General features: G+C 30.8%; 1 protein-coding gene across 1 annotated transcript in view; it reads right to left on the bottom strand.

Annotated features, from left to right (window-relative positions):
* The window catches only part of Gpat4 (Glycerol-3-phosphate acyltransferase 4), a 38,924-nt gene extending 16,540 nt beyond the window's left edge, over positions 1-22,384 (bottom strand). The window contains exons 1-4 of the mRNA XM_067273361.1: positions 22,095-22,384; positions 4,817-4,940; positions 4,616-4,755; positions 4,505-4,547 (exon numbers count right to left, since the gene is read on the bottom strand). Of these exons, the coding sequence (XP_067129462.1) occupies positions 4,505-4,547; positions 4,616-4,755; positions 4,817-4,940; positions 22,095-22,253 (466 nt within the window). The 5' untranslated portion in view covers positions 22,254-22,384. The remainder of the gene's footprint in view (positions 1-4,504; positions 4,548-4,615; positions 4,756-4,816; positions 4,941-22,094) is intronic.
* Positions 22,385-25,181: the final 2,797 nt, after the last annotated feature.

Here is a 25,181-nt window from a genome sequence, read left to right as displayed (position 1 = left end):
AAAGTATCAAGAACTGTTGTATCAAAATTTAATAACTTTTGGATAACAGGGTAATGCTGCCATTCATACATCAAAGTCAACTAAAAATTGGTTTGCTGAAAAAAAAAAAAAAATTAATGTAATTGATTGGCCATCACGGAGCCCTGAAAAGAACCCGATAGAGAATGTTTGGGACATTATGAGTCATTTGTTTATGGCCAAAACAGACAATACAATACTGTAAATGAACTGAAATTAGCTATCATGGATTGTTGGGAAAATACTAAGCAAGAACTTCAAAAAACTAATAAAATGTATGTGTGATAGAGTATTTGAACTAATTAAATCAAACGGTGGACCTAAAAATATTGAAACATCACAAATCATTTTTTTGTACACATGTGTTTATACTTTTGAAACAATCAAAAATTGCAAATCTGTGATAATTTTCTTTGTAACTGTCAGATATTTTCTGAAATTTTTACAGCTGTTTAAATTGATGTTGTAAATAATGTATTAATATAATTAACAATTGTTATGTATTTATGATTTTGTTATTGAAAAAAGTTGGGTGTGTTATAATTTTGAAACAGATTATTATTGATATTTAATGTTATCAAGCTTTTATATTTGCTTCTAATATGAAAACTTATCACACCTGAATGTTTTCAATTGGAAACAAAGAGAAACTTTTAGCTGTTATACTTTATTAAATATGCATTTAGGACAGTTCTGTCCCTCTTCAGTTTTAAAGTAGATATAGTCTATGTATGTTTTATTCTGAAATGTAACATATTACAAATTTATAATCAATTCATTTTAATCTATTTTATATCTTCTATACAATACAGAAATTTTAATTGGATTTCATCCATATTGAATAATATATACCATATTTTTGCAATTATCCAGCATGTTGGTCTATGCAGGGAAACCATGAAAATCAGATATTTCCACATTATCCATCCATCGATATATATATACCGTATTTACTCTATAAGCCAACCTCGCATATAGGACAAGCTGTGACTTTAAAGATCAAAATAAAGAAAATTAGTTTTATTAATACAATTCTAATTTTATTTCGTTTAATCACAAATAAAACATCAAATGAACGTAAATTTACACATTGTCCTGCTAAAATTACTGGCATTTTAAACTTTAAGGAAAAATCTTGTAAAATCGACATAATTTGTTCACGTAAAGCTGGACAATCGGGAACCTTTTTTTTTTGGTCAATTCTAAAACAGTCAAATCCACTCTCCATCGATTACACTTATGAGTTTCTCCGAATTCTGATTTACAAAATTATCTCTTTTCATGTGGGAATAGATTAAAACTTATATCGTGCTCCCATGTGATTTTGGAATTTCAATTTGAAATTCAATTCAAAAGCTTTGCTTTTATTATTACTATTCATCTTTATTCCTGACAATATACAAGGAGGATTCAAACAACCCAGATAAAATACTTGTTTTTAAATACAAGAGGGTAAGCATCCATTAAAAAATGGAAATACACAGTTCACAAAAATTATTTGCAAAAATGCAAAGAATCTTTTGCTCGCACGTATAGGATGACCTAGGATTTTGAAGCTGTGATAAATTAATAAAAACCTTGTCTTATATGTGAGTAAATACAGTATAAAAGTATATATTATAAAATATTACTTGGTAGTCCTCAAACTACTTTATTTTTTAAAAATTTGTTTACATTGACAAATGTTTTAAAACTGATCATTGTATTCTAAAAGACTTTCAATTACATGCTTGGAAATGGCTCACTATAATACTAAAAATTAAGTAATAAAATCAAATTCCTTTGCTCCAAATAAAGTGAAGTTTGTTTCTTTTATGTGCAAAAACAGTTTAAATAAAATTTTAGTTATATTTACAAATGGTAAATACTGTACAAAAAGATTGGTTTTACAAATACAGTGGGTGATCGGTTAATGAACAGTTTGGGCTGCGAACAAATTGGATAATGAATACTTTCACGAAAGATTTGTTTGGACAACAAACATCTCACAGAACAAACACAAGTAGTAGTGATGTAAAATAACAAATACCAATTGATCTTCCCTTGTCTCCAGATGACATTTCAAAACCTTTTGGAGCGTGGGAGACATCGACATACACACCGAACCTGACAACGCTATTCCTCCAAACTCTGAAATTCTCCCTTGTAATTCCAGAAGCCTTTTGTTTTCCTTTCTGACAAAGAATTTCTTATAGTCTTTATGAGACTGTTGGGCTGGCACTTAAAAACCGACACAAAACTTAACATTTAATAACCAAGATGAGGCAAAAATGAGCAGAAGATGTCTAATGTTGCTAGGCAGTATGGCTTGAACAGGTCTATAGTAGGCACAATCTTAGCTAAGAAAGATATAATCAAAAAGACTCAAGCAGCTAAAGGAGTAATGAAAATCACACATGAGAAACAAAACATTTAACAGCTCATAATGGAACCTGAAACTGATCTGATGACAGAAGAAACTCGACAAGATGTTTTCTCTTCTGAAAAAGAGGAAGATAGTAGATGTTGGCATTTTGGTCCTCTTTTATTAAAGATCTTTTGAAAAAATGGGAGGATGATGTCAGAACAACAGTCTTAGGATGGCATCCTAACCAGGCTGAGGTTAATAGGCTTGGAGATCTCTACAATAACAATGCTATTAATTACTTCCGAAAAATCCTGAAGAAGAGACAAAAGCAATCGACATTGAACAGATTCTTTAATGCCCCCAAAAGTGGAAAAATCCATGACTGATAAAAATGTATGAATGTTTATATATGTATTTTTATTATTACATATAAACAAACATAATAAGAAAGTATACAAATACAGATTCCCATAAAAAATCTATGGCAAATCAATAATCGGTTAATGACAATTCGGATAGGGAACACAGTCTTGGAATGGATTATGTTCGTTAACCGATCACCCACTGTACTTAACTAAACATATCAAACATTGCTGTTAACAGTTTGTTTACTAAGCAATTTTTACAATATTTACAATGTTCATTAACTAAAAATTGCCATAATGTACAAACTGTATCATTATATTGGGAGAAACATGATCAGACCATTCATTACATGAGTATTTTATTACAATCGTATGGAATATTTTTACAAAAGATTAAATGCTATCATAAATTTTTCTGTAATTCATTTTCATTGCAGGGAAGATTAGTATTAGTGTTATTAATGAAAGCATATCACAACTGAATTTAGTGCTAATTCATTGTGTGATCTTGTGAATTTTTAAAAATTTATATCATCATACAGTGAATTAGCACCAAAATTCTGTTTGGCAATTTATCTTAAACCAATATTAAATTGCATCATAACTGGTCACTATCTGGTTAATAATGAAAAATATAAAATGCAGGTGATAAATAACTATATTAGTCATTTTTAATTATGTTATGTTAATATTTGTCTTCTATTTTTACTCTGAAAAGTAATTTTTAAAATAAACACTGATTCAAATTAAAATTTTAAAAAATTTCTAGAAAACTAATTAGATTAATACAAAAACATTAATATTTGTAAGGAATGTCCTCACTATTTTCTGTACATATATAATGCAATAAAAGCAGTCTGGTTAACAAAAATTGTTAATGTACAAGACAAATATCTAAAGTCAGATTCCATTGTGCTATGCATTGGCTAGACATTTAGTTTAACTTTAATACAGAAATGAATTTGAACAGACTGCTATCTTGTGCTAACAACCATTATTAATTTAGTGAAATTTAATAATTTAGAATAATCTGGAAGAAAAGATGGTAGAATACTTACACTGGAGAACAGTAAAGTTTCACTTATCTAAAAGTCTTTTACCGGTGCGCATATCATCACACTAAACAAAGTAATTACAAACGTTTTCGAACCTTAACGGTTCTTCTTCAGGGTCTTTCTTCTTCTACCTGAAGAAGAACCGTTAAGGTTCGAAAACGTTTGTAATTACTTTGTTTAGTGTGATGATATGCGCACCGGTAAAAGACTTTTAGATACGTGAAACTTTACTGGAAGAAAAGATCAAGCCACAGTGGACTCAAACCGACATCTTCCACAAACTCTGCAATGCATCATGAGTTATGCTATCTGGACCCCTGTCTAATTTTCACTTCCAGATCTATTAATTTGGACTATATAACTATACTTGTTAATTACCATTCTGAAAATAGCCAACTGTTAACAGGCCCTCCATAATTACCATTCTGACACTATATTTGTCAGAATGATGCTGATGTACACACACACAAATCTGCAAAGATTATCAAATATCTAAAGCTGGATATTTTGATAATCTTAAGTACAGATAACTACAATCAAGACTGAATATACTATGTTTTAATTAGCATTTTGCTGTTAAAATAATATATTTTATTTAACAGTTTCAATTATAAGTTATTTTGTATAGTTTGTTTTAAAATCTAATTTACTAAGTTTTTTTTTTAATTATGTAAAACTTAGTTTATATATTTACAGTCTGATCAAGAGTACTTAGGCACCTTCAGCAGTAAATCTTTTAGTTACTTCATCTTCAATAATTGCCTACAAAAATATTTCACAAATTAAAATAACTGTTTCAAATCATTGGAAAATATATAAAGTTTACTTACTTCTACCCCGGCTTTAATGAAATGCATTGCATCATCTAGCTTGAATTCTGTTTGAAAAGTGTTGAAAGACCTATTTCTAGGTATACTGCCTTTCATTTGTTCAGGATTGGGAACTAACTGCACACCTTCCCTGCTAATTACTAAAATTTACAACTTATTAAAATATTTTAATGTACTGTTCACGTTTTATTAACCTATTACCTGTATTGGATCCATTACTCATTTGAAAATTAGATGAATCAGGTTTATCTTCACCGTCATAATCTGTTTCTATCTTAATCCCATGATTTCTCATTTCTGCCTTTTTAATTTTACGCTGACCATACTGAAATTGATATTCATATATTCACACACACATATATATATATACACATACATACATACATACATACTAACAATTTTCATCAATTAAAAATTATGAGGTATTAAATGAAAATATTTCTTACAAGTACATGAAGGCATTTATATAAAACTATAAGAATATATTTTTCAAATACCAAGAATGAAATGCTGTAATTTTATGCTAAAGAACTTTTTTTTATGGAATTCTCTGTCTCCTTAAATAAAAACACAGTTAAATTTAACCATCCACTAGAGAACGTTTTTAATTTCCATCTACCAGTAGATAGATGTTTAATAAAAGCATTCTTTTGAAATAAACTAAAAACTTAATTCTTTCATTTAAAAATCAATTAAGATTAAAATTCAAAATGTTCTCTAATATTACTTTCAAACTGACTTTTCAGGTAATTTCTAAATATATACACAAAATTACATTATTAAAATCAAATAATCAAGCTGCTTGATTAGTAATATGATTTGGGCTTCATCTCATACATTTTGCACTTCTATTATTAATAAGTATTGAAATGATAGCTAGAGAATTCAAGTTTTTTAAAACTCAGGTTTCTATTAAGTGATTAATAAATTATCTCATCTATAGGTAAGCCTTATCTCATATTTAGATATTTTTACAATTTGATTTCATAACAATATTGTATAATCTTTTCAAAACTTAGTTCAGAAAAAGGATTAACAGAATTGCAAAATATTTTGAAATATAAATTATATAATATATATATATATTATTATAAACTTCTTCTGTCTTATTGATTACTGCTTATATTGAAATTTTCGAGCAATAGTATTATGATAAAAATGTAGTGAAATTAACAGAACAAGCCAAAAGGAGAAAGATAATTTCCAATATAACACTTTTAAAAATAGAATTAAAATACAAAATAATATAATATTGTCTGCTAATATTTATAATATATTATTTTTGTAAATGTAAGATTTATGTAGATCTCAAAAAAGGTTTATATATATTCTTTACTGTACAACACTTTCTTAATTATTTCAGCATGATGAAAAGATTCTTTTTCTTGTAACAATTCTCAAGCAAATCATATCAAATATTTATCATTGCATACTTTCTCTGATAAGCTTAAATTATATTTAGAAATGTCTATAGTCTGTAAATTTAAATTTCTTAACAATATACAAAAATACATGCAACTATGTAACTTAAATGTAAAATTTATATTTGTGCTTAATTTATATTCAGGTTTAATTTTAAATACATTTTTATAAGTAGATAGAACTTTTGTTTTTTAAATTAAATAGTTTTAATAGATAAAAGCAGCATATCATTTTGCTAGCATAAACTAAAAAAAATTCAAGGTTAAAGTGACGAGGTAGATAATCAGTATATATTAAGACAGCTAGAAATTATTTGAAAATTTAAAATGATTGATTAATCAAATAATAAAAACAATATTAATAATACACCTAAAACTTGAACAAATTCTATTTCATTCAGGTTAACAGGATGAGGAAATTTTCTATAAAATCTTAAAAATGTAACAGTTATAATATATCAAGAAAAGAATTAATTACAAGCATTTTAGTCTCTGAATTTTAATTTTGTATAATGTTCATTTATCTAACATTTACTCATTATATTAGATTTAATCATTTGTATTTTACATTTCACTAAATTACTGAATTACTACATTATGGCTTAAAATATGCACAATTTTTATAATAAACACACACACATAATATTTTATATATAAACACACATACACTTGTAAACCTTAATTTGTGCTTAAGGTTACAGACACATTTAGTGCACAATGTTGAAACAACTACCAATAAAAATTATGAAAAATTAACATATGTTATTTCCTTTATATGTTAAAATTTTACACAATGAAATGAATTATATCAATTGGAAATGAAAATGGAGGAACATGCAAATTTTAAAGCAAAGACAAAAGGGAAAGAGCCATCAGTCTGAATTAATTGTTTTGAGTAGTAATTGTAGTCAGGTCAATCAACTTTTGATAAAATGACATTGCATTATTGTTTAGATCAGGGGTAGTCAACCTTTTCATACCTACTGCCCATTTTTGTATCTTTGTTAGTAGTAAAATTTTCTAACTGCCCACCAGTTCTGCAGTAACTTAATTTAGCACAACTGCAAAGTACTCTAGTGCACTTTAGTGTGCCTTCATCATGCACACTAGAGTGCAGTACAATCTGCTCTGTCAGTGAGTCAGATACACGGTGATAACGGAAAGTAGCTTCAGCATCAAACAAAAACCCTACTGTCCACCATGAAAGCTTGAAATCAAGGACTAGAAACCAGGTTGACCACAACTGGTTTAGATGATGCATTGAAATGGACAGCAAATTGGTAAACTTGAGGTAGGCCAGATGGCTATAAAATGGCTATAACTATACAGAAAAATGGTGTGCACATTGTGGAAACAATTCTAAGGAACAAGAAACACCAGAATAACAAGTCATGGTTGACCAAGATCAATGTCCTCTTTTTAAGACCAATTGTTTTAACTGCCTAGTACCAATGAGAGATGACAGCCAGGCAAGTCTTGTGAGCTCACTGCTACTGATGGAATACCAATATTGAGGCAAACTGTGTTTAGACAGTTTGCTGAGAAGAGCTATATGCTAGAAGACCAGTGATGTATCCTTCCCATTGTCACTTCTGTAAGAGAGTCCATCTTTCTCAGAGCTGTGAGCATCATTTCTGGACACAGGACAAGCAGACCCTTGTTATGTTCTCTGATGAATCTAGATAAAGTTTGCAAACTGACTGTTTATGCATTAACATTTTGAGAGCAGACACTATCAACACTCCATCGTCAGGGAAAAACTACTGCTAGTGTGTGAGGCATCATATTGGATGAGTGTATGGACTACTAAGTGCTATAAACACAAAATCTTTGAGCAGTACAAAAGGCCTCTTGTACTGCTCAAGAATTTTTCTTCATAAGAGAATGGCCCTCTTCATGGCCTTCAAATGGCCTTCTTTTTAGAGGCCATTGGTCTCTATTTCGTTTTTATGGACAACATTAGGCCACAAGGTTCAGCTGGTTACAGATTTCCTCTAAATGGAGAAAATTTGCAGGATAGAGTGGATAGCTAGGTCTCCAGACCTAAACCAAATCAAGCATATTTGAAATGCTCTGGAGGGTCATTTCAGTATGTCTGTCCCCTACTAGGATCCTCCATGAGTTAAAATCCACTCTTATGAAGAAATGGAAGTTATTGCACCAAAGTCTTCTCCAGAATCTCAAACAGCTTGACGACTTATTGTCGGTACTGTATGGCTATCAGGGATGGACAAACTACACTCCCTAGTCTCTTCTTTCTGGGGATCTGCTCTCTCAATGTTTTGGGATACTGTTGACAAAATGTGCATATCTGTGGTAAAAGTTAACCTTTTAATTTGTCAGTACATTTCATGTGTTTTGTGGGTCATTTTTCTGAAATTTTCTATGTGAATTTTAGATATCTGAATTGCATAAAATTTTTTTGAAGATTGTGTGTGTCATGAAGTAGAAATTATTATTTTTTTAATAATTTTCTCATTTAATTTTTTTTGTCTTGATATATATATGCTGGAAATTCTATTTATCCACTATGATGTATGATTTTCGTATGACTGTCAAATGTTATTCTATTTCAATACCAAGTACTTATACAAATAAATTTTATCCTATTTTTCCAGTGTTATAATTTTTTTTTATTTATACAATTTTTTATATTTCAGAAAATTTTGATTAATATTTTGAAAAAAAAAAATGTATAATCAGGTTATAAAAAAGTACGACAGGTGATCCTTACCTTTAGGTTAACAACAGTTTATACTTGACTAAGAAAACATGTCTTAAACATTTATTTTTGTTAGAATAACAAATTGGACAATTATTATTGCCTCATTGTCCTTATTTCAATTCTTAATATATTTGTCAACTTGGACATTAATTATTTAATGTCCAAGTTGAGTTAATAAGTTAGGCACCATGTCGTATTAAAAAAATTAATAATTATAATATTTAATTAAATAAGTTTAGATTAAACTGGAAGAAAGTAATCAGTTCGAGTCCCGCTTCAAACAGATTCTTTTCTTCCAGTTTAATCTAAATTATTTAAATAGATCACATTCACACCAACATTCCCGAAGCCTGATGTTTTGATACTAAGCCAAATGATCTACGTTCTTTACTTTCAAAAACAATTTAGTTATTAATAACTTAAGGTTAATCTAAAGTTTATCTGTGCCTTTTTTCTATTAGATTTTAATTGTTAATTGCCCTTTTTAAACAAATCTTTTCATGTGATTAATTTGCACTTCAGAGAAGATATAGATAAACAATCTTTATATTCTAACTGAATTTAATCTGGTTACAGTCTATTATTTGGCCATCATAATTTCTATTGTATATGTAGGTATTGTATTAATGACAACTACTTTTTTATATAGTTAGTACCTAACTAGTTGTTAATTACATAGCCTTACTTTAATTAGTTAGTATGAAAAGACACTAATAACTAACACATTAAGAAAAAATTATATATTTATGTTAGCAGAAATAACATTTCTGAAATAGAAATAATTTCAAGTTATCACTACACAAACTTTTTGTAGTTAATTTAAAATTATTTTTTTAAATTCTTGAATCAATGTCCTTGCACTACTGGCTGACATCCTAAAATAAACACCACTAAAAGTTAATATATTATAGGGACATAATTGATATTTAACCATCAATATCAATTAATGTAGAAAATTGGTATTTAATCCTATTTTAGTTAGTTATTATTTGGCATTGGAAGTTCATTTATTATTCGTGAATAAGTAGTTATAATTTTAATATCAGATTTATTTTGTTTAAAAATAGTCTGTCATCACAGCAATTCATTGTCATAACTTCAAAACTGTCTTTTAGTATCTTTTGAACAAAACACTACATTTATAGAAGTTTATATGAAATCTTGATTATTGAAAGCAAAATATCTTCGAAATGTCAACCATTAATGCCTTTACCTTATGTACTTATTTTGTTTTTATAAGAGTAGTTGAAACTATTAGTTAACTACATTTGAAACTACTCAAATAAAAAAAAAAAACAAAAATTAAAGTGGATTAAAAATAATAGTTCTGTTTTATCTCATCCTTTTTACAGTGAAATGTCAGATAAACACCAGTTTAATGAAATTTTCAGTATAATGAATTTATCTTGAATCCCATGCCAATTTCCTATTTAGCTCAACACAAAAATGTTTTAGTTTAAGTATATCAAACAAGAAAACTGCCACTTAAAACTGGTTAAATTCGAATTAAAAACACTAAACCTATAAACCAGCCAAATTTTTATAACAATTGCAAACATTTTCATCCTTGCTGAACAAGCATCATCAGGCATACTAATTGCTTAATTTTTTATTTGGCAATATTATGCTAATGTTGCTGAGGAGGACAAGCAAACTAATTGCAAAGCCATGTGTGTGTTTCATGCCCTCCACTGTCAAAGTTCTGCCTCCACACACTCATGTAAGCTTGCATATTCAACACTAAAAATTTGCATTCTTATTAGGTGGCGTAATTTGTACTTTTGATTCATTACTTTGTTAAAAATCGACAAAATACGCAAATTCTGTTACTAAAAATACAGTAATGTTCAAAATTAATTACAGTGTACATATTACTGGCAATATACAGTAAATACAAATTGTTATAATTGAATTTTTAATTTTAAGTAAATGATGGATATTTTTAAATAATTTGCTTGTACCAAATGTTTTACACATTAATTAACAGGTATTTCAAAAGCACATTTTGTGCAGTTAACTATTAAGAGCAATTGTTTGAATTCACTAGATGATTCACTGTCAATAATTGTTTCTGCATCCAATTTATCAACTTTTTTCAATGGATAGCAACATATATGATTCCAAATTCTCCTCTCACGGTGAATTTCTTAGCTTTGTCTTTACCATGTATAAAAATTGGATCTAGTGACTGGACAATGCAGTCCATTATTAGGTTAAACACATTATCAGATAGAGAATCTGAGGAATTTCCTTCATCTATAAGCTCATCTGTCATTTTTTTTCCTTCTTCTGCAATACTGTTTCCAGTGTCAATTTCCGATGTTTAATTTTCATCCATATTAATCTGTGAAATCTTGTCATTACATTTATTTAAATTCTAATGCCTTGCTGTGCACAATATCAAATACTCTTGTCTATTCCTTCAACTTTGTTGTAGCTGAAATCTATTAAACTCCATGCAGTAAACATATTGAAATCACTTGTCTGCAAATAACATAATAGCAATGCTGTAGTTTCAAATGTATACAAGTAATATATATATTTTGTCAATATTATTTCAAACTTTAGAAGACTTTGAAGTAAAACATGTGCTTGTTTTGTTTTTGCATCAAACTTGGCTGAATTTTATATCATAAGCATATGAATAGATTTACAAAAGTACTGACAGTGGCATCATCAACAAGTCCAAATATGCAGTATTTATTGGTGCATTGGATTTTCCTGATCATCTTGTCTGACCAATTAGCTTTAATTGTTTCAATTTTTTTTTTTTTGTAGATGTTTTCCAACAACTTCTATCCATACAGCCATTCTCTTATATATTTTCACAAAAATTGCTAAATTCTGGAGCAAATTGAAAAAGAAAGAAACTGCAGGCATGCAATAGTTTGTTGTTTTGGGGTACGTTCGTTAAGTCAAACGAGTTAAACGAGAATGATGTCATCGTTATTCTTGTTTCATTAGACTTTTCGAACGATTCATTATAACTAAATGACTGTTTCTAAAATCAAAGATATGAATGTTGCTAGTGCAGCCTTATCCAAAATATTTTTCTTAGGTTGCTTCAGATGGACAGTTATTTCAATCATTTCACCTTTTAATTCACAATTTAAACACTCAAGTAGATCTAGAAACATCAATATCGTCGGGCGCCATTTTCTTAACGAAGTAAACTAACTCTTTCCTTCATGAGCTTCGTTAGAGTTTCGTTCGATACGTCATCACCGCGGAGCATGTGCACTGAGCAAAACTACTACTTTTCGAACGATTCGTTACTAACACATTTAACTCGTTCGACTTAATAAACGTACCCTTAGTTATCATCAAATTCAAGACAAGGATATAATATCATATAAGGAGTGTGTTAATTAGCCACATAAGTAATTTTATTTTGTAAACCATTATACTGACCATGGTAGCTAGCAGCTCCATTTGTACTATCAGATAAAACTGATCTCAAAAAATGTTTGTAACATTTCAGTCAATGAATCAGAGTCCCTGTTTGTACCATCATTACTTGGCACAACAAAGTAATCACTCACAGATAGGCTAACACTTAAGCACATACCAAATAATAATGCTAAATTGATCAATGGATGAATTATCTTATTTTATTCAAATTGATTCAACAAGTTATTTTGCTTAAAAAACTTTATGAAGAATATGATACAAGAATGAATTAGTCATGATTTGGATTAACATGTTATTAGTTGTCAGGTATGAAATAAATTCACTATGTTTTTACTTTGAGCCTTTCTTTGTTGTTCTAATCTTTTGACTTTTTTCATAGACTTGTTTTGCACTGAAGAATTTTGAGCTGCCATAATGAGGTCATATTTTGCCATCAACTATACTGTAGCTAAAAAATTGCCATGATTCAGAATCTCATTATCCAGAATGTAGGCTGATTCATTTCTGTGACCTCAGAAAAAAAAGTGCTTGTTTACCTAACATCTTTATGTCGTCTATATCCTTTATATTTAAATTAAAGGACACAGGGCTGCAATATATTGACCGTGTCAAAAAGTAAACAAAGCCTAAGGCAAGTCATGTGATTGGACCTTCTTCAACTTCCACTAGAACATCAAAGTTGTATTGCCGGAATATTCCCTCTAAGCTGCGCGGCCACGCACTGCTCAAATTGTTGCCGCGCACAAGAATTTATGTGCTGCGCAGGTGAGCATGCACACTGATTTGAATTGTTGTTTACTTATTTCTCACTCTGTCTGCAACATGATTATTGCTACGTATATTTCAATTAAATACATTAAACATTGACAAAAGATAATATTTTGTATGGAAGTATGTTTTAAAATGAATTTTAATCTCTACTTTATAATTAATTATTTTAATTTTTATAGGAAAAATTACAATTATACATATCAGGGGTGGGCAACTTTTGTGTACATAAGATCTACTTTTTATCTTAAAAATGTGTCGCAATCGACTTCTTGTCGTAGGCAAAGTCTAAGTGGGGAGGGGGGAGGTGTGAAATACATACTATGTTTATACACTGTGTTTCAGTACAAGGTACACTGCTTATGAGTCGAGTCATAACTGCATGCACACTGTTGCGTTTGGTTACAAATATAATACATTAAGTCAAGACATCATGAGCGATCGACCGGTTGATCATGATTGACTTGTTGGCCACCCCTGATATATATGCTCAGAAAAATTTTTTGCTCAATCTGCTCAGCAAAAGTTTTTTTTTTGCTCAGAGAAGTATATGTTCCGCTCATCTACAAAAAAAAATTACAGGGAACATTGGTTGCCAGTGTTGGTTAATAGTTGATGCAAACTGGTATTGCTAAAATACATTAATAGCATTTTGTAAGTTGAACAATAGACAAACTCTTCTTATTAAAAAATAAAATAGTAGTAGTGATAAACTTTTTTTAATTATTTGATGAGTACGTATTGCATGACAAGTAAAAAATTAATATCGCAACATTTTTAAAGCATAGACAATGAATTATGAAAATTGTTTTTCAGCTTTCTTTAAATAACTATATTGTCTCAAAATTATTGTTACAATATATTATTGTTTATACATGAAACTAAATTTAATTTGACTTTCTTCTCCATTTCTTTGATGCCTTTTTTTTCTTTTAGAAAAGAAAGTGCAACATTCCTCTCTTATTGTTGCTTTGTTTACTCAATACTATTCAGAAGCAGAGCCGTAACTAGGGTTTTGGACGCCTATGGCCAAGAATAAAAATGGCGCCTTTTTAATTTTTATTATTAAAAATATAATTATTTTATTCTAAAAAAAGCTATTGTAAAAAATTATCTAATGGCATTCAAAATACTATATAAATATAAAAAATTTTTTGTGTTATTAATTTCAAATATATATTATTCCGAAACCTTCTCGTTGGCGCCTTTATTAAATCAGCACCTATGGCGAGGGCCACACTGGCCATACCCTAGTTACGGCTCTGTTCAGAAGTGTCTACAATTACTCAAAAAAACTCTTATTTATATTTAAATAAAATATTTTCAATTTTTTAAAAATTTAATGGTTCTAAATATAAGAACATTTATGCCACTGAAAGAAGCTATATTGCATGTTTATATCTTCAATACACTATTGTACAGTATACATGTACATTTTAAATCAAATATATGAGTGTAGTATAGATTGCACCATATGGAATTTCAGGACTGAGTATATATTTGAACTTGGGACCGAGACGAGTTTAACGATACCCTACTTTTGGACTGGAGACGAAAATAAGAAAGTTATTGTGTGATCGCTAAAAAAAGTATGATGATCAGGAGTCGCGTCGCTCTCTGTGCTAAGCCTATCAGGTGTTTAACAGGCAGTCCAGCAAATCAGCCATTTATACCTTCAACAGAGGCAGATCCGTGAGCACACCGATTGTCTGCAGTTCGAGTTAAGTCCTTTTCGCACACCCTCAAACTCCTCGACCTCGGGGGCTACAGCCCCTCAGTCTCGCTATTGCTTGTGGTACTAGCCGACTGTGCTATCGTGATCAGGAGTTACGATGCTTGAACAAAAGGAAAAGGCATTCGACTGTTCATGCTGTTGACGGACTCCCCCGGGAGGAGAGCAGCTGATTGTCACTAGTTATTGATTCACAGTTCTTCTTGAACAAAAGAAAAGACTTTACCGCGAGATGGCAGCACTAGCAACTACGGTGCCGTCTGCATGATAGCATTAAATAGATATGATAACTTTCTTATTTTTCGTCTCCGCCCAAAAAGTAAAGTATCGTTGAACTCGTCTTACTCCCGAGTTCAAATATATACTCAAAGTCCCAGTGGCGTGCAGTCATTGGAAGCGATGGAAGCGCCGATTCCACCTTCCAATGGCCTTCCCTTGTATTTTATAAAATATAAATGCAAAGTACGTTAAAATATGAAAATTAATTAAAATTAATATTTTATTATAACTGCATTATGTATCTTTTACGAATTTCTATACTACATGTGAAAAAATAAACGATAAGATTGCTATTGTATATTCGAATAATTCAGTGGTGGAAGGAGTGTCGAAACCGGGTCAGTTTCCAATCAGCCAGATTATATAGGCATTGGCGCATGTGCTTTACACAGCACCAACGTCACCCGGTTTGGCTGGTGAATGTCACAAAGCTTCTAATTTTATATCCCGGACTGGTTGTGGGCTGTTAGCCACCTGCCTGCTAGATGTTAGGCCGCCCTCGCCCAATTATGTGAATCATGAGTAGACTAGATAAACAGCGGGCAACCCCCAGTCTGTGGGCCAGCTACAGCTCGCAAAAAGTTTCTATCCGGCCTGTGAGATCTTTAATAGATTATTAATTAGTTATTTTTTCCAATTTAATAGTTATTTTTCCAATTCTTTGTAATTTTCGAAAATGATAAGAGAAATAAATGTAGTAATTAATTTTTTCTTTATTTATTTCATATTTGCAGACTAAAAAATTACAAGTCACAAGAAGACGTCAATTAACTACTACGGCCCGTGGAAAAAACGTAAAATTTATTCTGGCCCATGTTATAAAAAAAATTGCCCACCCTAGACTAGATTTATAACTTAACCCAACCAATAGGAATTTACTGGCATGTTTTTATGATAGTTCTGTATAGTTGACAGGATTTTAAAAAAAATCCATTAAAATATTTGATATATTTATTCTGCGTTTATTCTGCTCTCCCATCTTATATTACTTATGGATTTCAATGTTAAACCGGTGATATTACGATTTTGTATGTCCCTTCTCTAAGGGGATGCAGAAAAAACATGTACAATTCTAGTACAGTGTTAAAAAATTAACTGTTACTTTGGCAGGATCATTTACAAACAAATTTAATGAATGAAATGCACAAGGTACAAAAAAAGCTCTAGAATTTATTTTTCTTTAAATTTACGATTTATGTATGGGTTGTCATAAAAATTTCTTTCCACTTCTTTCCCCAAGACTACAGATATTCAAATACAAAGTAACTGGTTTCGACTTATTTCTACTTAAGTAGTTAAATAATTAAGCGATTAGGAAATTAGAAACAAATAAAACCCTGATAAAAGAGCCAAAATTTTACTTAAACAGAAGCTTAACTGAACCAATCTCTTGCCGAGTACAGTGAAGTCTGATCTCTTCATAATATTAGATGTAATAAAGACAGAAATTTTTCCAGTTCAATGAGAGTGACCGAAAAGTTGTAAATTTTGGAAATTTCCGTGAACACTTGGTCCTAAAACAAATTAGTTAGAAAACGAACAACGGACAATCTGTTAAGTTTAAGATATTTAGATTTTTACAGCTATGGTAAGAAACGTTTAAAATCTACAACAACCCTGTTGCGTCCTTTGATATATACTAGTGATGCGACAAAAGAGGCATTTGACATTGACCGGTATCGGCACCCTCAGGATTTGGCACGCACACACCTACCTGGACAGTCTCTGATTCCATTCATTAGCCACTCGTAGCTACAGTATTTCACTAAGTGGATTGTTCTAAGATTTAAAAAGTAAAGAATATTTTGTTATTTTTATGTATGTTTCTTCACAAAGTTATATTTAATTATAAGTTTCTTTAAAAGTATATTCATACAATTGAAGAATTTTTTGTATTAGGTATGTATATTCATCATACATTTTGTTTTACCAAGTAAGTTTTTCTGATAATTTTAATTTTAGCCCTTATATCGTGGCTAGTGATTCAAAAATTTATTTTAAAAAAGTTTTGGCTCAAGATCATATAATGAAAAAGAAAACATTATTAAAAGAGAAAGACCAATGACTAAATTAAATATAAATACATCAACAAAAAAATTTCGACATTTTGATGATAAAATTTATGACAAATGAAAATTCTTTCATAGAAGTGAAGCAATTTGGAAATCAAAGAGGAATAGAATTTAACATTGGTAGACAATATAAAATAAATATTGAAAATTATAACAAGATAATTATGATTAATAGATATATCTAAATTAATAGATGGTATATGTTTTTTCTCAAAGCAAGAATTGGCATTTAGAGGGCATAGGGAATTTATTGAATCTAATAACAGAGGTAATTATATTGAACTTTCTTATTTATTAAGTACGTCAGATAATCTATTAAAAAATAAATTTAAAGAAGTATACGGTTTTTACTGGCTTATCGAACAAACGAATACGAACGGGCTCTGACGCGCAATTAATTGATTGCCCTGAAAGTTGAATTCTTACAGAAACACAGCTTCCCTATCATCAAATGTCACGGCACGCCACTGCAAAGTCCCAAAATTCCAAAAGGTACAATCTATACTATCCCCAAATATATTAGCTTGAAAGTAATAAATTTAAGTTAGAATTACTTGGAAAATCCTTGTATATGTAAGGCTAGCCGAATGGGGTGAAAACTGTTTGACGACCTCGCAGTCAGCACCATCATGTGGGCGTGACAGAACTCACTGAGACAGGTTTCCCATTTTTACCCATTTAATGACATCAAAATAGTTTCTTACAAAAACTTTGAGAGGTAGGTATCCCGGTTGAACAATAATTTGAGTCCAACAATGGAATGACCGTAGGTCCTAGACTTCCAATCCTGGACATACCGGCTGGGTTGATGCAGTGGTCTTTAGAATGTAAGGGGCCCTGGGCCAGAAGAATGTTGAGAGCCCCCACGAAGAAACAGAATCAATACTAGATTACAGACCTAGGGGTTGCTGGTGTAGCTAGCACAGACAAGAATGGTTATGGATATCGTGCTATCACCCTTTTAACATATCCCAGAAAATCTGTTGACTTTTTTTTAGCCAGTGAGATTTTTCACCCTGTACTCAACACTTCACACTACATGTTGGAGAAGTAATTTCAATCGTATTATTAATGGTTTCTTCATTTCAAGTAACCTATTTGTTTTCTTTATAACTTTATTACTTTCGGATTCAGGGGCCCCTATGACCTCAGGGCCCTAGGCCCGGGCCCCGTAGGTTCTCCCCTAAAAACGGCACTGGGTTGATGGTCACTTGTCAACCCCAGGGTGCACTCCTGGGTCCCAACTGGAATTCCTTCACCGGTCATCGCCCTCGGAGGTTGATTGATGTCCGAAAAGCTGAAACTTTCTGGCGTATGTGGAGTCCCTTCTTAACGTCCTATTGTTACACACATGACCAAAATAGGAGAGTCACTAACTAAGCATCCAAGAAAAAGAATCAAGAATGTCACCACGTCCTTGAATCACGAGCAATTTGAAACCGATTGGTGGGCTTGGGAGAGGTCAGTTGCCCAGCCAAATATGATTCGTCTCTCACCACATCTCCCTCGACTTTGGTCTGTTTTATGTCCCATTCTTTGTTTACTCCTCCAAAAAAAACTTTCATTGTTCACTCGTGTGGTTTATTTTTCTTTCTATATTCGTAACAGGAACTATAACGAATTCCTTTGACCCACTATTTGAGCTTCTATTTGGACCTCATCTGGGTCCTCACATATAAGCTTATTACAACATATTTCTATTTCTGCATATATGTAGAAGTAATTTTACACAGATGATACTATATATAATCTGATATTATAATAATTGTTTAATGTATCGCTACTCAATTGATACTATTAAACTGCCCCAAATTATAGTTAGAAATTTATTTAAAAGCATCTAAAAATACAAATCTTAGATACATTTTATAAACAAAATTATAACCTACAAGCAATCATCTTTGTATACCATGTATACAGTAGATTTATATACTTTCATCAATACATAAATTATATTTATTACTTTAGTTAATCATGAGATGTGACATTCAAAAATATACTTACGAAAATTGTAAAATAAAATGGCAAATTAAGATAACGTCTGGGGGAATTTTTATATTGTCTACTTTCTTGGAAAACTAAATTATATATACATATATTTATTTATATTTTATAATAAGAAGAAATTGTGGATTGAGAATATTGTTAAGAATTTTTTTTAAATTTCGGTGAATTTTGATAGTTATGTTAATAGTTCAATAGTTTTCTGGCAACATGCAGTGCAAAAACTCTCATCATTTTATTTCAATTACATAGTAACTGAAATATTTTCAGAATGTGTTAAAAAAACTTCAAAACAGATTTTTTTCCTTGCTTACCCAAGTAAACAACAAGAACCGACAGTACCAAGGGTCCAGGATGTTTTGGTGCTGGTGCTGCTACCTGTCACAATGAATACAGTCAATACAATAGTGATACAAAGTTTACTCAGGTTGCACAGGCTGGTATTCTCACTAAGCTTCATTGTGAAATTGCAATAGTAAATATCTGAGCCTATATAACTATGCACCAGCATGACCTAATCCGAATCGTTTTATCAGAGTTATTTAATAAATTCTTAAATCAAAAGTATCCTCAAAAAATTATTTTATTAAAATAGTAATACAACCCAAATTTTAGATGCATATAGTATTAATATTGAACTTTCAGTATGTTTAATATATTGTCTAATGCAGCGATTTACAACAGGTGTGCCAGGAAGAGGATTGTAGGTGTGCTACAAACATTTTTGAAAGGTTATTAAATAAATTATTTTCAAAAGAAGCCCTAAAAATTAAGTGTACTGTACATGTCAAAATTAAACCTCATTAAATTGATTATACAAATTTTTCATTGTTATAATAAATAAATAAATAAATAAATATATATATATATATATATATATATATATATTATATAGTGTTAAAAACTATGTATTGATAAGCAAAATTATATGTACATAACACCAGGTTATTTCATTTAAAATTAAATTTTATTTGAATCATATGTAATATATAATTGTCCATATTTAGTTCAAATTATTTTAACTTAGAAATAGCAGGACATTAGGCAGGTTTCTAAAAGCAATTATCAAGGCCACTTTTAAATGCAAATTAAGATAATGTTAATTGCTTTTCTTAGATCAGATATCTCATTAAATGTTCAATTATAATAAACTAAAAAATAAATAAGACTTAGAATTTTAACTATTATCCATTTATTAGAAATTTTAGTAAATGGCTTTGTGTTAATAAATAAACTATGAAAATTACACTTTCTTTTTACTCTTTTATTTTTAATCATTAAGTATGCCATGGAAATTTAATTATAGATTTAAGTGTGTTGCAAGACAAAAAAGGTAAAATAAACCAATCTAATATTTAAGAGAGGCCCACTTGCTATGAGGCAATTGCAGTGTCAACTGGCCAGTCTGCCACTGCATTTAGACTGGCCATTTCCCCCACTCTAACAGCAACACATAAAAAGCCTCAGAAAACCTCTGTACACACAGGAAATCTAATTAACTATAATTTTTCCCTCCATAGATTAAGTATGGCTTTATTGAAAGAAGAAAGAATTGAACTGGTAATTCTTAGTGGACATGAAGAAGGGTCATATCATTTACGTCCACCAACCACATGCAAAGACCTGGTCACACAGAGTGGTGTGATGTTCATCGTGAAAGGGAGCACATGAAGATACATATACAAAGAAATAGCTTTATTCTTATTAACAAGGTTCTTTGGATTCCAACTCTTTTCTGTACACAGATTTATGGAATTTGTACAGATTTTTGCTAACAACAAACTTTGATTAAATAATAGGGACACAACCAATATTAGGTTTGTGACAATTGTTATCAAATTGTTATCTTCAGGATTGCGAAATAAAAAGGAAGGGTAATTCTAAGACCTTAATACTAATTAAACACTAAATGAGAAAGGAAAAGATATACGTAGAAAGGATTAAGAGAGAAGTTTATAGGAAAGTGGGTAATTGTTCTTCTACATAGTCCTAGGTGTAGTGGCACTCTTTAGTCTTGATTTTCTCCTCTCCTCCAGTCGCTGCCAATACACAACCCAGAGAACCTCTTACATGGACATCCAACCAAAAAGCATTCATTATTCTCACAGCTTAGCCCTCGGGGCTGCTTCTTTTCTTTTGTTCTATATATGAGTCACACAGCACCCAAGAGGAAAGGAGTTAAGAAGGAACAATGTAGAAAGGTTAGACAATGGAACAAAGAAAGAAAGACAAGAAACTATACTATATTAAAAATAAAAAATATATAAAATATGGCGTACTGCCACGGTGGTCTCCTCGTCCACCTTAGCCCCGACTTATCTTTCTGAAAATGACAGAAATCGTCTCAAAGATATTATTGAATAAAATGTCGTTAGTAAATTTCATTTCTTGAAAATATGTAATATTTTCGAAATGAAATTCGAAAATTTGAAATACGTTCTGAAAGACTTTTGAACTTGTAACGAATCTCAATATTTAGAACCTGAGGAAGACCGAGTTAACGGTCGAAAACGTTTGTTTTCAATTGCTATTACTGGTTTTTTAAAAGGTTGTTGAGTGTGAATTCTTCGATTATACAAGTACACAAGTCGAACCTTGAAAATATGTATTTTTGCCCATGCGTCCAGACTTTGAGGACACCCTGTATGTCGAAACTGCAACCTTAAGGACTCTGTCTCAATCCCATTCAATTCAAGGGTTTTATATAAATTTATAAAACTTTCAGAAACCTTTATTCCCATAAAAAGAATTGTCATTTACAGATGAAAAAAATAGTGTTATGTTCTTTCCCCCTAAAGTTAATTTGAAATTTCTTTTAATTTTATTTCAGAAATTTTGGAATATTTAAAAATTTTCTATTTTTTTTTCTTAATGAATTTAAAAAAATTAATAAAAAATTTATAACAGTTATTTTTATTTCTAGAGAGTTTCATTGAAGTCATAAAAAATAGAATTTATTAATATATAATTAGTGTCACTCCGTATATTACATTCACGTAAATACGTAGTATTTAATTAATAAATTATTAAAAAATAAATAAAAATTAGAAACGTAACATTCACTCACCTCAAACACCTTTAACAACAATTTAACGTATCTTTCTCGAAGTCCCAACGATGCACCCATTGCTGCTAATGCTAATAATATTATTATAAGTATTAAGAACGTCGGTACGACAAAACGAAGCCATAAAACAAATAGTAAACATGCGAGCGACTCCTCCATCTTCCCGGTTAAGTTACCCCTTCTTGCACCCTTCGAACGATCCTTCACAATAAAAGTAATTTTGAAGCGTAGCCAAATTTATACTCGAAAATTAAAAAACACTTTTTCGATTCAATTTCTCTTTCGTAACTTTATTAATAACTGAAAAAAAGTAGGAAATTATTTTAAAATATTTTAAAAATTATTTATTTAATATTTATTTTTTTTAATTGATTTTTTTTACTTAAGTGTAAAACCCGATGGTCATCGTTTGTAGATTTTTATCTATGGACTCTCGTCACTTTAATCAATATTTCGTCATATAATCTTTTTATGCTTATCGTTGTAGTTAAAAGTTTAATTTTTCCGATTAAAATAATTAAAATTAAGAAAAATACACGCGTATCGATTTAATATAAAACAAATATAAATAAAACAATTTAATATTATTTGTTATTTACATGCAAAAAATAATTATTTATAAACTTTACTAGAATAGATTTACTGACAAGTTAGAAATAATTCTTTAAACTGGAGATTTATACGTAAACATATACAGCACTATTATTATTTTAAATGCGTATAACAATAATAAACATACAACTCAAGGTCAACAATTATTTTAAGATAAATCCTATGTAAAAATCTTGAAAATAATTATTTAACACCAATTAATTCTCGTATAATGATAATATTTTATATAGTCCTTAATAGAAAATTTAATATTTTAAATTATTGTAAAGATTTATAGTTTTTCTAACACGAATTCACGTTATACTCATTTTAATCGTATTTAAAGTTTGAAATATTCTCAGATTTTTAACTTTAGATCGAGTGCTTAACTTTATTTATTTTTCATTCTTTCTTTTCTTTTGGTCATCAATTTTCATTCTTTACTTCCAATATGATTTTTAATAAAAACTATTTCTCTTTAATATAATATGATGAAACGTGTTACTATTCATATATCTTTTTTTGTCATTTATTTTAGTCCATAATGTTTGAAAAATAATAAATTTAATTATTATTTGTTATAAATATTTTTAAAAACTGAAAATTTAGAAATATAATCTAAAATATTGGAAATTTATATAAGAATTTTCCTGAAATGAAGTGTAAAATACAGTCCTTCCTTAATGGATGGTCAAATCACTTTTCATCATCCATAGAGGAAAAAGAAATACCAAAAAACACAGGAACGCAATAAACAATTAATTATTTTCAACTAATAAAGCAATCTTTCCAGTGTTACTAAGTCTAGCGATTTCTCATTTTTCTAGCGATTTTGAATTCATGAAGTGGAAAAATTTTTAAAAACGCTATTTACAATTTTATTAGCGGTTTCATTGTTTGATAAATCATTTTTATTTAGATGGTAATAGGTGGTGATTGCTTATATTACTTAGATAGTTCAGTAGCTTATTTCGTAATTATGTGATGCCCTCTGTCTACAGTTACAATTCTGTTACAATTCCGTTACCTTAGTAGACTTTTGTCATCAGCTTTAGCAGACTATGGAGACCACCTGGAAAAAGCATTTTAGAGCGATTTTTTTTTTTTTTACTCCAAATCCCTGAATTGAGAAAGATTCGAAATTTTTTGAAATCTTTCTACACGCAGTGATTTGAAGAAATATGTCTGAATTAGAATAGAAAAACTTACTAATTGAGTTAGTAAATTTTTCTATTTATTTGAAAATTCAGAGATATTTTTACACTTTATGGATAGATGCAGAATATTGGCATGTTGTGGTTATTCGCATGGTTCTACGAATACTACATATGCTCATGAAGGACGGATACAGGATAACGACTTTTTACAGATTTTCCCTATAAGCACTGAGATTTCAAAAGATTTGGTCTCTCCTTATAAAAGGTTTGTGCCGTGTTCAGTATCGCAGAATTCTTGCTAAGTCTAGCTATGCTGTGATGCTGAACTTGTTTCTAACTACAGTCAGGGCCGGATTTACATAGGGACGTTTGGAGCCGGTGCCCATGGCCCCCACAAAACTATGTTTAAACATAATTTTTTTTTCCTATTACTGCGACAACCTAGTGTGGCCTAATCATGAGGGCCACAGGCAATGAAAACCAAACCCGAAAAAAACCTATGAAACATCGGAAAATTTCGGGAAAAAAATTTTAGACTTTGATAAGAACTTCCGGCAGAGATTCAAGATGGCTACTCGCTAACGATTATACGTGAGCGACTGGCGCGATTTTCAATTCGTATCGTAAGGTTCTTCACCGTTTGAGTTTGATTCTCTGACTAATCGTGATCTTGAGTATTAGACGTAACAGCGATCAGTCTAACGTACTTATTTATTGAGTTTTGTTGGTTTCTGGAGTTTTGGCGCGAAACGTGCTCTCAGGCCGGTGGTCTCTCAGCGTTGGCGTTTTTCTGGATTCTCAACCAACCCATTACTCTCAGGTAGGAGCATTTTTCGACTATCCGGTGTAGTGGCCCCTCCACGTTCGGAGATGACGTCCCCTCCGCGCGGACGTCCACAGCCGCGTCTACCGGAAACGGCGGCGGGCTCGTTCTCGGAGGAGCTTCGATTCATCTCTCCTATCACGGAACTGGAGAAACTGGACTCCATCCGTCAATCTCTCCCCTCTGACCAAATATACACTGTCTTTTTGGAGGGCCAGGATCCCCTCCACCGCCTACGTCCAGCAGAACTTCATAAGGCCCTCCAACCACATTTCTCCAATCCAAACAGGATTCTAGACATTCGTTACTCCCGGGCTGGATTTCTAATAGTGAAATCCCGGGACTCTCTGACGGCAGAAGAGACTCTCCGCATTACTACCATAGCCGGGATTCCGGTACGGGCCCGCTTGGCGCCGGATTGCGCCCTTACCGCTTATCTCCTGCGCGGCGTGGACATGTCCATCTCAGCTAAGGAGATATACGATATTCTCTCCGACAACAACATACCGGTGATCG

Source organism: Centruroides vittatus, unplaced genomic scaffold (assembly GCF_030686945.1).
Source record: "Centruroides vittatus isolate TY-2023 unplaced genomic scaffold, ASM3068694v2 contig_474, whole genome shotgun sequence".
In the NCBI taxonomy this organism is placed as follows: domain Eukaryota; kingdom Metazoa; phylum Arthropoda; class Arachnida; order Scorpiones; family Buthidae; genus Centruroides; species Centruroides vittatus.
Note: the sequence above shows the minus strand (reverse complement) of the source record. Positions and strands in the feature narration are given on the sequence as shown.